At 44.5% G+C, this 17,526-nt stretch overlaps 1 protein-coding gene across 1 annotated transcript; it reads left to right on the top strand.

Moving 5' to 3' along the window:
• Positions 1–881: 881 nt before the first annotated feature.
• On the top strand, positions 882–15,108 carry DRGX (dorsal root ganglia homeobox). Its single transcript, XM_031607671.1, has 6 exons — positions 882–915; positions 2,707–2,804; positions 2,941–3,042; positions 5,243–5,415; positions 5,907–6,019; positions 14,849–15,108. Exons 1-6 carry the CDS (start codon positions 882–884, stop codon positions 15,106–15,108), a joined length of 780 nt encoding a protein of 259 aa, XP_031463531.1.
• The last annotated feature ends 2,418 nt before the right edge of the window (positions 15,109–17,526 follow it).

Here is a 17,526-nt window from a genome sequence, read left to right as displayed (position 1 = left end):
CACAGAGCCCTTCTGTCTCTGCAGCCAACAACTCACAGCGCCTTATTCCAGTGCAAAATACCCCAAACCTTACTGGTGATTTTTACTTCAGTTCGGTTTAGGTATGGATTACTATTTTTATTTGCCTTCTGGATTTTTTTATATGACTGCATGTAAATTTGAACTTTTTTTTTTCTTGCTGAGGACATTGGTTTCCATCCCGATCACAGCTCCCAGTGTGTATTTGGATGCTTTAGAAAGAAGACAGCCTTTAGGTTTTATTGCTGTTTCATTTAGGTAAAATAGTTCCGTTTGATTTGTCTGTTAAATAGCTCATTCTTAGCTCTAAGTAAGTGTTTTTCATTATATTATTATTTACTCCTGGAGGAAATCTTTGAAGTAATTCGATGTACTGATAGAAAGATGGATAAATAGGTGGGTAGACAGATGCATAGATGGATGGATGGATAGATGGATAGATAGATGGAAGAGATAATCAGATGGATTGATGGATGCATGGGTAGATACATAGATAGCAGAACGAAAGGTAGATAGTCAGCTATTTGAAGAAAAAGGGAAAGAAAGAAAGGGGGAAAAAAAAAAAAAAAAAAAAAAAAAGAAGCAACAAACTTTTGCTGGTTCTGATTACTGTGCACCTGCCATGGAGTGTTCTGCCTTTGCCATTCCAGCTCGCTGCAAGCAGCGTTAGATAGGACTTTCTCTGCCTCCTTTGGGCTGGCTCTGGGCTCACCAGGGAGTTTCTGGGTGTTTTCTTCTGGCTGTTCACCTGCTTTGCTCTTTCCCTCTCTGTCCCCAGGTCGGCAGCAGAGCCCTCGGCGGTGCCCGGCGGGGGACGCGGTGCCGACGCGGGGGGCAGCGGGCGGCGGCCCGGCCGCGGGGCCATGTTCTATTTCCACTGCCCCCCGCAACTCGAGGGTGAGTGGGGCCGTGTGGGGCCGGGGCTGAGGGTTCGTGTGTGCTGAGGTGGAGGGGGTGCTGAGCTCTAGCTGTCCTCGCACAGGGAGCGTGCCGAGATGAGATGCGGATCTATAGAAACAGCCCCATCTGAAAGCGCCTCGTCTTTTTCCAAACACAACCCTGTGCCCTCCTCCCTCTTGTCACAAGATGGAAAGAAGGATGGCATGGGTTTGGGTTTTTTTAATTTGATTCCTGTTGGAAAGGCCTTGTTTTTACACTACCCCCCCCGCCCCCCCCCTCCGCCCTCGTTTTGCCACCTGCCTCCCCTCCACGGATAGCGATCCCGCAGTTGAGCCTCAGGCTACGAACGAGATGCTTTTCTCCCCTCCCTGCACAGATGTTGGTGTCATGGCTGTAATCGGGACACTTTCAGGACGTGGTCACGCCTCCTCCCTCCAGCCAAAGGGACCGCATAAATCTTTCATGTTATTTTACAAACATTCTGGGGGAGGATGGGGAAACACGGGGCACGGCTGGGAAAAAATAATCAAACACACACACACACACACACACAAAAAAAAAAAAAAAAAAAAAAAAGAGAGAAAAAAAAAAAAACATTTGAGAGGGTTCTCTTTTTGAGCGCTTCATTTGAGAGGACGTGTTTGACCGGGTGGGTTGTTTAATTTTTCGTTCGTTTCTTTAAAAAAAAAAAAAAAAGGCAACCTTCGGGATCTCCCCGTGTCGCCCCCCGCATATACCCTCGCCCTCGGCCCCCAAGGCTCCCTGCCCCGCTCCTTGTCCCAGTGCAGCGCTGCAGGAGCCAGCCCGGAGCGGGCGGGACCCCCCCGGGTAGGCACGGAGGACGCCTGCAAAGTTGTCTCGAGCCGTGCCGAGCATTCACCGAGCGCCTGGGTAGCTTTGTTCGTTAGTTTTTGGCAGAGAGCTTTGGAAACACGCTTTTGTCTGTTTGGCGGGGGGAAGCTGCGGGGGTTGTTGTTGTTGTTTGTAACCGGTGCGTGTTTTTTGGCGGCCTGAGCTGGGGAGCGGCCACCGAGGGCAGCGGGCGGCAGAAGCGGGGGGGGGGCGGCTTCCCCGTGCGGGGTGACAGGGCATCCCAAGTGACAGTAGCAACACCGCTTCCTCACACCCCCAAAACCAAACTAACCCAAGAAGCAGCAACAGAAAAGTCCTTTCTGGGGCTGCCTTATCAAACGCCCGGAGGGAAGCGACCAGGCTCCGGGGTCACCGGCATTTGTTTCTGCGAGGAGCACTGCCCAGGGTTGCAGCGAGGAGGGGGAGAGGGCCGTTCCCCAGCGGTGCCGCGAGCTGAGCGCTGTGCCCAGTCCCGATGGCCCGAGTGGGAGCGGGGCCGTAGGACACCGCTGGGGCCTCTGTGAGTTGGGTCCTGGAGACCCTCAGTAACGCTGTTGCGGGCCTGAGGACCTGGGGCTTGAGGACTTGTAGGGGTTTGTTTGTTCGTTTCGTTCTATTTTACTTTACGTTGTCTGGGAAGAGAAGGGGAGCTATGTTTGAGCGGGGCACCCCAGCGGGCTGCCTGCCCTATACAGGCCTTCCCCCAGGAACAAACTCGTGCTCCGTCAACCTCCCGGTCCCCTTTAAGCCCCCGGCCGGGAGGGTTCACCCCTCCTCACACACACCTTCCGTTGTTTTGAAACCCATGCGTCCCGAAATCTAGCCTTTCCACGAGGCAGGCTGCCCCTCACTCCTGGGGTAGGTGTGCTGGGGCCGGCAGGCTGGGATCGCCCCCCCCGTCCGCCCCGCGACCCCACCGCAGCTCTCCTCCCGCAGGCGCTGCCCCCTTCGGAGCACACTCCGCCGGCGACTTCGACGACGGGTTCCTGCGCAGGAAGCAGCGTCGCAACCGCACCACCTTCACCCTGCAGCAGGTAGGAGCGCGATCCCTTACCCTCCCCAGCCTCGCTTTCCCCGGTTCTGTGCCGAACCCCCTCTGCCCCGACGGGCAGGAGATCCCCTCGCCTCCAGCGCTGCCCTTGACACCTCTGCTCTCCTCCTCTCCACCAGCTCGAAGCACTGGAAGCAGTTTTTGCACAAACCCACTACCCCGATGTGTTCACTCGGGAAGAACTGGCGATGAAAATCAACCTGACGGAGGCCCGGGTGCAGGTAAACATCCCGGGGATGATTGAACTCTCGGGGATTCAAACCAGCGAATTTTTTTTTTTTTTTTTTGACATCATGACTGCAGAGTGCACATTTGGCCAAAGAACGCAAATGAAGACGATCTGTCATTTTCATGATGCACTTTAATAACATCAACATAATGTGGAATATTAGATTAGGTTGATTAATCGGTCATTCATAATTAACTAGTGATAATGTTCTACACTAATTTGTCCGCGTCTCCAAGGTACTAAATTACATCAATGCACATCCATTTCCTTGCTTTTGGAGGGGGTGTGCATGGAGAAAAGAGCTGAGATGTGGTTCTGGCGGCCACTCGGACCACTGGCAGGCCACAGGCTGGGGCAGCTGGGGGAGTCCCGCAGCCACCAGGAGCTTTTCCACCTCCTCAACTTTTCTCCCTTCCCTCTACTTTCGAAACACTTAATTCTGATGGCTATAGAGCCTGTAGAGCAATTCCCATGCTTTTCATAAGATCCAATGAATGCCACTGGCCATGATCACTCTTTTTCCTCCTTTCTCTTTTCCACACTTTCCTCCTTTCCTTCCTTCTTTTTTTTTTTTCCTCCCCTTCCTCCCCTTCTCCCCCTCCCCCCCCCCTTTTTTTTTCTTTTCCTTCTTTTTTTTTCTCTTTTCTTTTTCTGGCCCACATGTTTGGGGTTTTTTTGCATACTCAGAGATTGACTTTGTCTAAGTGTCTACAAGCTCTACTAAGATCAGAACTCCTGCAGTTGTAAGAGATGGATCCATACAACTTTGCAGGCATCCACGCTGACTTGCAAGTCATTTTTTGAACCCAATTACGTATTCATTTTATTTATGGGGCTTTTCTGCATACTGTTTCTGTTTCTGTTTTTTTTTTTTTCTTTTTTTTTTCTTTTTTTTTCTTTTTCTTTTTTTTCTTTTTTAGGTGCTCGGGGTTAAGACTATGCAAAGATCTAATTGTAGGAAATATAATAGCTTGCCTTTTGTTCCCTAGGGTCATGTTAGTATCTCTTAAAACCCAATGGCTGAAGAGAGATAATGGAATTCACCGCAGTAAATTGGGGATTGTAAACAAATTATTTCTTCTATAATCAGATTATGCGATCCTGATTATTAAATCTGAACATGAATCATTGGTCATATGCGGGCAAATTAAACTGATTATTATTTGGAAATGAAAATCTCCTTTTGCCAGTGCATTGTAGGTACTGGCTTAAAAAAAAATAATAAAAAATGCCATTTTGGCTATTGGTGTCTAAAGACTGAACTGCAAATTGAGATAAATGGGACAATTATTGAGCATTCAGAAGTGGAAGATCATAACTTCTTCCTGAAAGGTGCAAGGGTGAGATAGGGGTGGTGACAATTGGATTGCTGAGGACGGGTGTTTAGCCTTGTTGTTGGCTATTATGCAAACAGACAATAGATGCAAGCATTTGTTTAGCCTGCTTTCATGCGGGGACATGGGGAAACACAGAGGATGGGAGATATGTTTACATTTATACCCCTTGCTCATTCAAATATGATTAATGTGCTATAAAGCAGAGTCTTAATCGAAGATGATGTTGTCAAACAATAACTAAATAGGGAAATAAACGACTTCATCATGCTCTTTCCTCAGAAGCAGGCGAACTGTCAGTGCAAAGTCATTAAAATATGATAATGAAAAATAGCTCAATTAAATGTTGTTATAGCTGTGACCTTCATTCAATTAAGACGCAAGGAAGTGTCTGCATTTTGCTTTGCATTTAACTGCTCTAAATTTAGAATATAGATAAAATCATTATTCAACGTTTGCTGATATATGCAATTAAAAGGCAGCTAACTAAAATGGAGTTGGAGGAGGAGAATAATAACAATCTTGCCTATACTTGAAGTCATGTATTAAAATGTGGATTCCTTGACCTCGAGGGAGGTTTGGCATTTTCCACCTCAAATATGGTGCTTTCAGAGCATTTGCTCCAAGGTAACAAAAAAATCCTCAAAACTTTTGGACTTGTTTTTGGCTTGTTTTCCATATGGATAAATATTCAAGAGAGAAATGTAATATTAAGACTCATGTAGGATAACAACATGGACACAAATAAGGAGAGATTTTATCCAAAATCCAATCTCACCAGAGAAAATTTGGCAAATGTTGACTTGCTTTACATTTGGCTAAATGTGGCATTCAACCTGGCTTGATCTCCTGCTCCAGGTGTGGTTCCAGAATAGAAGAGCTAAATGGAGGAAAACAGAGAGGGGGGCTTCTGACCAAGAAGGCTCTAAGGAAGCAATGGCTGAGGTGGCACCTCCTGTCAGAAACTTAAATTCCCCTTCTCCAGCTGATCAAACCAGGAATAAAAAAGAGAGTCTGGAGATCCAGCAGAGGTAAGAATAATCAGCTGCTGCTCTTTGGGACAAGCATGCATTGTGTTTATGTACATACATGCATTGCTAGATGCTAAGCCTGCACCTGGTTAGTATCAATTTCAAGTACAACCTAAACCATTAGAAGATGGACCACCATCAATTCCCTTCTGCCCATGTGGGTGTGAGGAACTGGTGGCTGTGGGAGGCTGATGTTACCCAGGCTTAGTCCCCTCCAATTGGTTCTCAAGACAGCAGTACAGAATTATAGGATCACAGAATATCCTGAACTGGAAGGGATCCATAACGACCATGGAGTCCAATTCCTGACTCCACACCAAGCTCCCCAGAAATCAGACCATATGTCTAAGAGTGTTGCCTGGACACTTCTCAATTCCATCAAGCTCAGTGCCTTGACCACTGCCCTGGGGAGCCTGTTGGTGTGCACACATGTGCACTGTTTTTGGAGTCAGCTGCTCTAGTTCTAAAGGCTGCTTTCTTCTCTCCCTCAGCCTGAGTCGAGCAGTCGGTCCTACAGGACCCTTCTTCCCCTCCTGCCTGCCTGGGACTCTTCTCAACACAGCCACCTATGCACAAGCTTTATCCCACGTTGCATCTCTAAAAGGTAAGTGACTTTAACTTCGGATAGCAGCTTAAAGAGCAGCTTCATCATGTTTGGTGGATGCTCCCACCTTTGCCAGTGAAAAGCCGTTGGGATGTGGTAGATCCTTTCTGTTGCAATTGGTGGTAGTTGAATTGACTGATGCCATGGGCACAAGAATGGGTCTCTTCTGGTAGCATGGTTTGCAGAAAGCTCTATCATTTTGCTCAGTTATCTTTACATAGGTCAGGGTTTGCCACCAGGCAGGTATGGTTTGGTCCTTTAAAGTTCTCTTTGCATGTGTTCCTTTTTAAAGAGTCAAATTTATGCTAATAAATTAATTATACACATCCTTCTGTATTATACATTGCCTGGCACCATTACTGATATTTCATCTCCTCTTTGCATGCAGTTTCCTATGCAGTATTTCTCTGCAACACTTAGACCTTTCCCCTCTTGACCAGCACATCTTCCTGAAAACTTGAACACAGTGAGTGCATGGGAACAGGGCACTATGCAAAGTAATTCTGCATTATGTGGGATCTAGGCTTCAGGATGCTTGTATCCAGTGTCCATATCCCCTTGGGCTGCAAAAAGCAGCAGTATGCATCTTTTAAAAATAAATCGCCAGCTGATCCATTAGCTGTTCCTAGTCTAGTAATTTCTAAGACTAAGGGTGCAAGCAGGATGAATTCAATTTATAGATTTATAGGATGTACAGTCTCATAGCACTGCCAAGCACAAAGTGGCATGTAGCTTTGCTCTATGCTCAGTGTGGTGCAATGTTTTGTGAGGAAAATTTCCCTGTTGAGGACCTTCTGCTATGAAAATTGAAGTCCTCTACAGTCTCTCGCTAGGCTCCCTGGCATACCTCATGTTCTTCTTGAGTATTTCCACTTGAATCAGTGCAGTTGAGGTTTATCCCTGAAGCAAAAGCTTTAAATTGCAGAGCTTTGCATTAAGGCCAATGTCCTGTTCTCTCTTCCCTCTTTCTCCAAGTCTTTCCAAAAAGAGCAGAAAGCACAGCAAGTGCCATTTTGGCAGGTGATTTTGAATCAAGAAAGGCCACAGAGGTGTGACCTAAGCCCTAGAGCTGAAAAGATGAAAGTCAACCCAAATGCTGTGGCAGACAGTGGCTGTTGGACTGTGCAGTCCCCTCCATCTCTGCTTGTGACCATGAGCATCTATGCTGGGCAGGAACAGCCTCTCTGGAGTGGATACAAGCAATCTTAGGGGGGCAAAAAATTATTTGCTGACAATGTCACTGTGGGCGTGAAAATAGGATTGATTGTGTTCAGTAAATAATTTCAGGTGGAAGTGGCTTCGTTTTTTCCTTAAAATTTACAGTTAAGTATTTTTTGAAATCAAATGCATCAATACTTCCTCATATTTCGTGCTTAAATTTAGCTAAATTTTAAGGAAAATAATAGCAATAAATGGAGGCTCAACAAAATGAAATAAAAATGGACAAATGAAACATTTGTTATGAGGGTTTTTAAAGTTTTATTTATTTGGAAGACTTATGGATCTTCTTCTCTGTGATTTTACAAACTAGTCACTAAATTGAAAAACTAATAATCTGCTCCTTTTTGCTTGATAGCAGTTTTACAACCTAGGGGAGGAAAAATCCTACTCCTGAATCTCAGGCAGATATAATCATTAGGCAGTCAGTTGCCCAGGCTAACAGACAGTGCCCCGGAAACACCATTCCCAGATGAAAATACATATTTTTTGTTATTTGGACAGAGATGGGCAGCTATCTTGTGCACGTATGATGAATTTCTCAGCTACACCTTCAGTTCCTTGCTGAGATGCTTTGGTTTACATATCCTGCATGACTCTAGAAGTCTCTAGATATGTGCAAGGAGTTGGGTATATTGTAGTGTATTGTGATTTTAAGAAATCCAGCTGCAGATCCTACTGTGAGCTCTGTGTATGCCTGTTGACATGTTGTCATGCTTGCTAGGTTGAGCTGCTCCCGTCTTCTGCAGTTAAGTCTCAGTGATATCAAATGTTGGCTTTGGTGTTGAGACGGAAGGATTTGACTGTAAGGTGGCGAGTTTGATTTATATGAGCAGAGAATATATGTAGCATCTTTCTTGTGGTTTTTACACGTGAAATTATGTCTTCTCTTTCATTGTCTCACCACTGTAAGCTCCCTTTCCCTGTTTCTCCAGGAGCAATTCACCTGGACTGGAATTGGGTCTGTTCACAGCAGACCTGTGCTTCCTCTGGTTAATTGGCAGTCAGAAGCAGGACCATCTCTAAAGGTCCAGTGCAGACCAAAAGGATCTCAGGCACAATTCATATTCTGTTTTACTCTGGTACAGAAACGCAAGTGAATGATGGACCTTTTAAACTAAAGTGATTGGGAGCACAACTGAGCTACACGCAGGTCTGGGAGAAGAGGGTCTCCCAGAAGAGGGTGTAGTAGTGAGAAGGAAGGAAAAGGCAGTGAGATGTTCACAAAGCCTTTACATGGCCTCTTTTGTCTTGCTCAGTTCAGAGAGTTTCACTCTCCTTCTCACTTCCCTCTTTGAGGTAGGAGCTGGTTTGTACAACTTCAGGTCTGTTGAGGGAGCGCTGACCCTACGTTTAGGTGGAAATTACTCAGTGTTCTTCTATACCTTAATGAAGTCTCCTAAGCATCTCTCTTGAGAATGCAGTCTCATTTTGCAACAGAAATACTGACTGAGCTCCACCATGATGATTCTGAGAGCAGAGAACTTTGAGCAACGCAAAATCCCATTAAATTGTACACAGGGCATAAAATTCCAATATTTTGATTTTTTTTTTCCACAAGATTTTGCACATTTTATTGGAAAACCACATGGCTAAGAACTCTTCCTGGCACCTATCTTCGTCCTGACCACATTTTGAAACTACCAGGAATTCTTTGTGCTTTTGAAACCAAAATAATTCCGCCAAAGCCAAAGCCATTTCACTAGCAGTGGATGCATAGCCCAGCTGTCTTCTATGCAAATTTCAAAGGAAATACTGATAAAGAGGTCCTCTATGTGAATCCTGTAAATAGATATGTATTCTCTCAACTGGGAAAACAATTCTGACATTCTCCAGTAAGACTGTAAAGCGGACAAAAGGGCGCTCTGAGCACATCAGACACCACTGGGATGTTTAGGCTGTTTCCTTCTGAGAAGGCAAGATACGTTTTGTCAGGCTTGTGAGCCAACACTTTGTTGGTGTCAGTGAGTAATATTTGACTGATGCTTTAGAAGGAGGTAACTAAAATCAATATAGTGAATAACAAGTGATGATGATGATGTAACTAACTAACAATTATTTTATCTCTCTGGGACCATTTTCATTCTGCCACCTGAGAGTTCACTGTCTTTTATAAAGAAACTAATACCTCTCTTTCTCCTTCTCTGACTTTGATGGTTTGGCTTCAGCCCCAGATTTCCAAGGCTGCATAAAGTATCTAGGGTACATGCTATCTGTATCTAATTCATAATGTAAGGATACAGCAAGCAAAGTTTCCCAGATGAAGTCTATCTAGCAAAGACAAGAAATCTCAGGACAGCCTAGCACAGGGCAGCAGCTTTGCTTTTGGACAGGTGCTCAGTAGGCTCGCTTTACACTCTGTGTAGTTCTGCAGCCCTTCAGTGAGCAGCACTCCTCTGAGTCCTGCACATGCTGCTTCTGGGTAGCTGGTGGATATGGCTGGAAAATGAGTCTGGGTCTGCTCTGGAAACTGAGCAGAAAACTGTTGTCCCTGTGCAATTTCTCATTTGAATAATTAGCATAATATCACAATGTTGGTGGATTACTGTGTTTTCTACGTCAGGGTTTTAGTTCTTCACTGCTGTTCATAGTGAGGAAGAAGTGTAGCTCACACAGACAAAATTTTGGTTGTTTGTTACTTTCTGAAAATGTCCTAATTTGACAACTATGCTACTTCATTGTGGCGACTTTGACATTTCCATGGTCTTCCAAGATGAATCACTTACTGTAAACTATGCATCTGCAGTCCATTTAGTAGATTTAATTGCAGACCTCAAATATGAAGGGAAAATACTTGTTTTATTTATGGGCTGTATAACAGTAGAGTCATCAGGAGAAGCTAGCATTCTGTGCACAGAGAGACCTCAAAGTACCTTCTTAATGGATGACAGCATGAATGCAATTCATTAATGCAGAAGATGTTATTAATGGGTGTAAACAAGAATCTCCGGTTTTTAGCGGAAGTGTTCTACCATTTCTGGTGACTGAGGCCAAAAGTGTATCTGTTACATTCCGCTGAAATTTCACCAGACCCTGTGATTCAAAGTGCAGTGTATGAGGAGAGAAATAATTACACTTGTCAGGGAATTACTTTCATAATTCACTCCCAGCTTTGCACTGTGCAAGTTATAGCTCAGTTGGTTTTTATGGCACCTCCACACCACCCGCTGATAGAAAAGCAAGACTGCATTATGCCCACCAAAGTGGATATTCCAGGGGATTACGTTCCTTCATGGTTTGTTGCTGCCACGGTTGCTGTTGTTCCTATTAGGGGAGGCTTAATTGCAGTATCCAGGAAAAAAAATCATACCAACAAAGAAGCCCCAGTTAGAGCTGTTCATCCATTACATTTTGATTTCTATTATGAAAAGAAGAAGAGAATTTGCCCAACATCATTATGCTATGTAAGCTCAGAAAAAAAGTGTTCGAGGTCCTGACTTACCCCTGAAGTGGTGCTTACTGAATTGAAGTGCTTCTATTTACCTTGAGACTGAGGAACTGGAATCAGAACTCGGGAATTCCTCTGTTTTCTCTGTCATTCATATGTACTCAGTTATAGACATACTGACTTTTCTCAGCATGTGACTATGGCAAATCACGTAAAATAGCAAATTAGCAAGTGAATTCTGCTTAACAAATGCATTTTCCACCAGAGCACAACTTCAACAGGCTACTCTAAATAACACTGTAAATATCTGGTGTCTCCCCATTTCAGCATTTGAGTCCATACCTCTCATATTCTTCTGAATCTCTTGTTTCACAGCTCTAAAAGGTTTTTAGAGCTATGTTTTACCCACTTATTCCTCAGTCTTTAATAGACATAGTTTTGCAACATATATGAAGAATAAAAGGGAGCTTCCTTTGGAATCAGCTCTCACTGGTAAATGGCACTATGAATTCAAGGTTGTTTTTGATCTTCCAACCAAATTAACCTGACTACACAAAAAGTATATTTGAAATGAATGTAATATTTTCACTGCAAATTAAACAGAATGCATTGATAGGTGATGATTTAAAAGCGAATTTTTCCTCACTTTCTTCCCTCTATTTAGCTTACTGTTCAGCTGTTCACATCAAACGTGGACATGCACAAATACTGCAAGAGGCAGTGAACTGAGTTTTTGCATTTTGAAAGGACTGCCTGTTAAATCCTTTAAACTGTTGGGTTGAAATAGAAAATGTATATTTTAAATACTCCTGTATCAATATGAGCCCCACTCCCATCACACTCTAAGCTGAAACTGAACCTGGGAATTGCACAGAAAGGTCCACAACCAAAATTGTAGATCAAATATCATTACAATTGAAATGTAATGTTGGCAGAGACAAGACAGAACTAATTTAATTTTTCCTGTCAGTCTCTGTAGTAGATCAATTAAACTGCCAAGTGGATCAAATATTTCAGACTGTATTTATGACATTAAGTATTTATGTTCAGGCTGAGCATTTAAAGTATGATCTCATATACGTGGAGGTTCAGATCAATTCAGCAGAATTTGCTCTAAGTTAATGGAAATCTAATTGTGCATTTTAATTTTGTGTACAAGAGGCAGTAAGTTCCTAAAGGAAAGAAAACAGTTCTCCGTCTATATTGTAGTAACCAGCTCCAAATCCCATTAAAGTGATATCAAACTGCAAGAGATGTTAGAAAAACCTGGATCAGGTTCTAAGGCTAAAGGTCTAACCCTCACTCATTTTGATGGGAGTTAGATAGGTGCCTAAACTCCTCTGAAGATGTTAAGTAGGAACAATTCCTTCTTCCCCCACTGTAAGCTCAGGTCTACTCCAATAAGATATAAGAGAATAGCGACGTCTGCTATGTGTGGATGTGTCTTTCTTGGGTCATGGGCTGACTGAGTGGACTGCTGATTCGCATATTGTTTGTCCTGGCCTTTATGCCAGCGAAGTCCAATGGATTTCATTGGATTTGCTGCCTGCAGACACTGGCAACTGCAGGGTAAATTCAATCTTCCTTTTACAATAAATAGAAATAGGGCTAAGTCCTATTCTCCTATTCTCTAGCAAGATTGTGGAGCAAATGACACTAGATACTCTGTATTTTTTTTCAGGTGGGAGCTGTTGTTTGCAAGTGTTTTAACCTGGAATTTTTAAGTGAAAATGCAAGGAGTGATTTATGGGTGAAATACTGCTAGATATCCTAGTTCCCACTGCAGGTAACTCTGCACCCTCAGGTTGCAGAGCCATGGGTAATATCAGCTCTAATTATTAAGCAAAGAGCTTAGGTTGGTACTGAAGGCTGTTAAATATTTTATCCTTCTCTAACGATGGAACGAAAATTATTCTTAGGAGCTGGAGCTGGTTTATGTTCTTTTGAAAGGGACTCTTCTCCACTTCTCCCCTCCGGCTTGGCAGCGTGTTCATTTCTGGTAGAACATCTTAGTGTGTGAGAGAGCAGCAGTGCGAATACAGCCGATGCACAGAGAGATTTACATGCTCTATTTTGGAAACCAACCTTTAGTTAGTGGGACTTACTAGCAGTGGAAAAAAAAAAAAAAAACTTTCCACAGCTGAAAGACCTGCAGACTGCAGGGATTCTAAGTCACCAGTCCTCCTCTCCTCCCTCTTGTGAAAGAAATTCAGAACGCCTGAAGTGGCTGCATTTCATCAGGGCAAAACATGAGCACAGTTAGTGGTGGCAAAAAATGTGTTACTGAGTGGATTTTGCTATAAACTTCTGTTGTGTTCAAAATGATCACAAAATTAAAGCTAGATTTTCCTAGTGCAAAAAGCAAAAATGGAGGATATTTGTCAAGTAGTAATATACACTTGTGTAATTCATTTGAATGTCTGAACTCATGAAAATATTGTTCTGCTGATCAGATGCTCTATCAGGGAGTATAATGAGAGTAAAAGGGATTACACTAAAAGGGATTTCATTAATAATTTGTGCCCTGTAGAATCTTTTTTACTTCTTTTCTTGAGAACCTTACCTGCAAGCTGCTACTTTCTGATAGTTGTTGTGGAGAAGTCTTGCCAACATCCTAAAAACAAACAACTGTCTGCCTTCATCCCTCACAAATGGGTGCTGACCCTTGGCTACCAAGAGCAGCAGTGGAAGAGAAAAACTACCTGCTCCCTGCAGATTATTAGTTCCATCAGTTAGTCATGAGCCATTTAACTCAAATATTAACTGCAGAAATTAAAGCAAGTCCTTGGCTTGGAAAGATCAGAGGAAGACACTGTCAGGTTGTGAGCAGCCCAGCTGTTGCCTGCTTTGTGTATCAGCTGAAGATGTGCTTCTGCCAGGGGCTGAAGAGCATATGGAGTTTGTGTGGCCACTGAGAACCCTGGGGAGAACGGTGTCCCACAGTGTCTCTCACTAGAGAGAAAATCAAAGTGGCAGCTCAGCTATTTCACTCCTTCTCCAGTACTATATGTCCTGCTTGACACAGCCTGTGTTTCTCAGATTGTTGGAGTGAAGGTAGTCTGGCCCACCCCTCCTGATGGGACTCTAAGCAATCTCAACAGCAGCAACTTTAGGAGGCTTTGGTTCACTTCTGGAGACCCTTCTTTTTGAGTCATCATACCTAAGTAACACAGATGTTGTCTCTTGAAGGCAGAACAGACTCATGCAAACAGACTTGATGCTTGTAGTTGGGGTGTGGACAAGAAAAATCCTTTCTCATCTTATTGTGCTATAGGAGAAGGTCATTAATTCCTGCATAATTGCTAAGATATTTTCAGCTTTTTATCTCTGCAGTAATCTTCCAGATGCAAGGGTGGGAGCCCCACACTCACCCAACAAATGCTGCTGCCCAGACTGATCGGACTTTTTGTGGGCAGAGGGCAGGGGAACCTCCAGCATGGGACTGAGGGTAGGCATGGAGCAGTAACTTGGGATAGGAACTGGAGACAAGTTCCACCTTGTTGTGGGGAAATCTGCATGGTCTAAGCTTTGCTGCTCACTTCTGACTCTGCTTGCCCTCAATTGCCCAATCTGTCACCTGCTTGTCTTGCAATATATGAACTCTCTATAGCTACCTGAAAGGAGACTGTAGTAAGAGGGGGATTGGCCTCTTATTCCAGGTAACTAGTGATGGGACAAGAGTCAGTGGTCTTAAGTGACACCAGGGGAGGTTTGGGTTGGGTAGTAGTCTTTCTCAGGAAGAGTGGTGATGCATTGGAACAGGCTGTCCAGGGAAGTGGTGGTATCACTGTCCTTGGAGGCATTCAAGAAAAGGGCAGATGTTGCCCTGAGTGGCATGGTCTAGAGTGGTCACAGACCTGGGCTGACGGCTGGACTGGATTATATTATTGGCCTTTCCAACTTTAACAATTCTACAATTCTATGATTCTTTCCCTGTGGGTCTCAGCAGAGCAGAATCTAGTTTTCTAGAAATAATCTACATCCTGAAAGTATCTACATACCTACTAAAAGTCAACTGAAGAAGGGACTTATGCCACCTGAGATTCCAACTGCATCCCCGCCTTCTCCAGGTTGACTGTTGAGGGAAACATATTGTGCATGGTGTGGCATTTGTAGGCGTGTGTCATTCTGACCAGGTCAGAGGACCATTCTCACAAGGATACCCTGCCGTTGGGAGCATACCTTCCCCAGCAGTGATGCTGCCTTGTCTTCTTCCTTCCCAGGGAGCCCACTGTGCTCATGCTGCGTTCCAGACCCCATGGGCCTCTCCTTCCTGCCCACCTACGGCTGCCAAAGCAACCGCACCGCCAGCGTGGCTGCACTGCGCATGAAAGCCAGAGAGCACTCAGAGGCCGTGCTGCAGTCTGCTAACCTCCTGCCCACCGGCAGCCCCACTCCTCCTGCCAAACCCAGCCCAGAGAGCAGCCAGGACAAGCAGCCCTCTCCACCCAAGGAGCACGTGGAAGGGGAGAAGAGTGTATGAGGCCAGACTGGTGCTGGCCCCACAGCCTTGGAGCCAAGGTCAGACACCGGAGCTTTGCCATCGATGGAACTGCAGAATGGCTGTGCCTCAGTAGCACATCACAGGGCCACCAGGGACCCGGCAAGTCTGAGTGGCCACTCTGGCTGCCTTTCACACACCCTTGCTTCTTTTGCACCGCTGTAGGTTCATTCTCCAGATTTATTGGCACTATCCGTGTTTGGAAACATTTGTGAAACTGTTTTTAGCTCCCCTTCCACATCCCAGAGATGCCAAAATGCCCAGGACACTGACTTGCTTCTGCAAACCTCAGCCATGCTTCCCAAGGCTGCATTACTCAGCAGCAGGGCCAACCCCAGCTGACTTTGGGACTTAAACCACCTCTACCCGGTTCTGACCTTCCCAAGAATAAGAATCACCATGTGGGGAGCAGGGCTGCTCCCTGGGGATCACCACCACCAATAGTCCTTTATCCTGCATGAACAAGGCATGGTTGCCAGATATGTGGTCCGGGGCAGGAGAGGCTTCCAGGCATCATTTACCCTCATTGTGCACAGGCACATGAAAGTGCATGTTTACACCAGCCTGACCTGATGTTTTCTGATGGCATTTGACTTCTTAACAAAATCTATCCCAGGCAGGCAAGGTGTAAGAGAAGCAAAAAAATAGAATAAAGCTCTTTGTAATTTTTCCTTCTTCCTTCCCCTAAAGCCAAACTTTCAGTGGAGTAGATTACTGGGGAATTGTTGAGATCAGTTTATCCGTAAATAAAATCCTTGCACAAGCTTCCATGTGAACATTAGTCTTGTCATTCCCAAGGTTAGACATAAAAGACACATGACTCCAGAGCAGTGTTCTTAGCTTCAAATGGTAATGCTGGTATTTCAATGGAGAGTGCAGTTATGCCTATATGCGGAAAGCTGGGGGGATTTTAGCATCATTCTTTTGGAAAGAAAGACTGAAAAACAAAATCATCCTGCATAGCAACACTGCAAATATGTCCTTGCACGATGAGTTTTTAATAAATAGGAAATAAAACTTGGAAGGATATTCCTTTATGCCATCCAAAATCAGACTCTTTTGTTCACTGAAGGCTGATTGGAATGACTCTGGACATGAAAATGTATGAATTATTACACAGTGGGCACAGTGCAGAGAAGATATTGATGCCTCAGGAAATATGCTCTTATTCCTGACCCGTAACACTGCAGAGCAAAACAGAATAAGACCAGATGCTCTAGCATATTTCTTTCATGGGCAGTGTAGAAACATGTTTAAACTTAATGATACGGACTCGCTTTACTCAGATGCCTTTTGCAGATTCCTTAGAATTGTCCACATATGCCTGCAGTGAATAGAATGAAAACACTACTCTAAGACTGTATCAAGTAATGTGGAAGCCAGTGGAAAGATTCCTGTCAGCTCCAAAGGTCTTCTGAGCAGGTCCTTTGTGAGAATGGTGCTCAGGTCTGTCTTGCTGGTAAGAGGAGTCCATTACAGTCCTTGGAGTGGTGGTTTTTACCACAGGGGCTGATTTCAGCACAGAACCTCAGCTAGCAGAGTCTTCAGGTTCTCATTTAGCAGTCCAGATTTTTCTGCCACAATCATTGCTGACCCTGTGGTTTGAGGATGTGTTTGGAAAGGCAGACCCAAGTAAGGTTGGCAGCAAAATTTTCTGTTCCCTACCCAAGTGATCTCAGCCCACAAATGCCACAGTACCAGGGATTTCTCTGGGTCTCACAGGAGCCTCCTGTGATCCTTTCTCCAAGGCAGTGTTTGGTGTCAGGACCCACATGTTGGGTGGAAGCCCTGCTGTTCAAGGGATGGACTGACAGCACCAAGTACCTTCTTTGTGCTGGGAGTGAAGGGTGCTGGGAATATCGTCAGGGTGGGATCTATTTCCTCTGTTGATGAGCCATCAGGGAGGGAGATGCTAGCTCTGACCTTGGGCTTAAGTACAAAGAAAAGCCTGACAGGGTCCACATCCCTCTACTGGAGTCATTTTCTTTGCATTTGCCGCTCTGTTTTTGCTTTTTTTTCAGGCAGTCCTGAACTGTCCTAACTGTGGGAGTAAACATGCATCTGTGTTCCTTCAATGTGCTCCAACTTCAGGAGCTGCTCTGCTGAGCTGTAGAAGGAGAGCATTTCCCTGACTGCAAATTATGGCTTAGTTTGAATGACAGCAACAACCTTCTTCCACCAAAACCTTTGTGGTAGGGGGCAGTTGGAGAAGAAAGAATCACGGGTTTCTTAGTAATCTCCCCAATCATAATTTGTTTTTGAGATTTCCATATCCTCAAAAAAAAGATTAAAAAAAATTATTTCCACTCCGAAGAGGCAGGCCCAACTTCATTTCAACATAATTACCTTACATTCAGTTGAACTTCAGCCCTTCTGTATACTAACTCTTCAATCTAATTG

This window comes from Phasianus colchicus, chromosome 8 (assembly GCF_987193195.1).
Source record: "Phasianus colchicus chromosome 8, bPhaCol1.hap1.1, whole genome shotgun sequence".
NCBI classification, from domain to species: domain Eukaryota; kingdom Metazoa; phylum Chordata; class Aves; order Galliformes; family Phasianidae; genus Phasianus; species Phasianus colchicus.
Note: the sequence above shows the minus strand (reverse complement) of the source record. Positions and strands in the feature narration are given on the sequence as shown.

Bases quoted from the DNA above. Each gene is read 5' to 3' on its own strand.
- DRGX (XM_031607671.1), top strand. From the start codon at position 882: ATGTTCTATTTCCACTGCCCCCCGCAACTCGAGG. The intron at 2,805-2,940 runs GTAGGAGCGCGA...CCTCTCCACCAG, and splicing joins CCACCTTCACCCTGCAGCAG to CTCGAAGCACTGGAAGCAGT. The intron at 6,020-14,848 runs GTAAGTGACTTT...CTTCCTTCCCAG, and splicing joins CCACGTTGCATCTCTAAAAG to GGAGCCCACTGTGCTCATGC.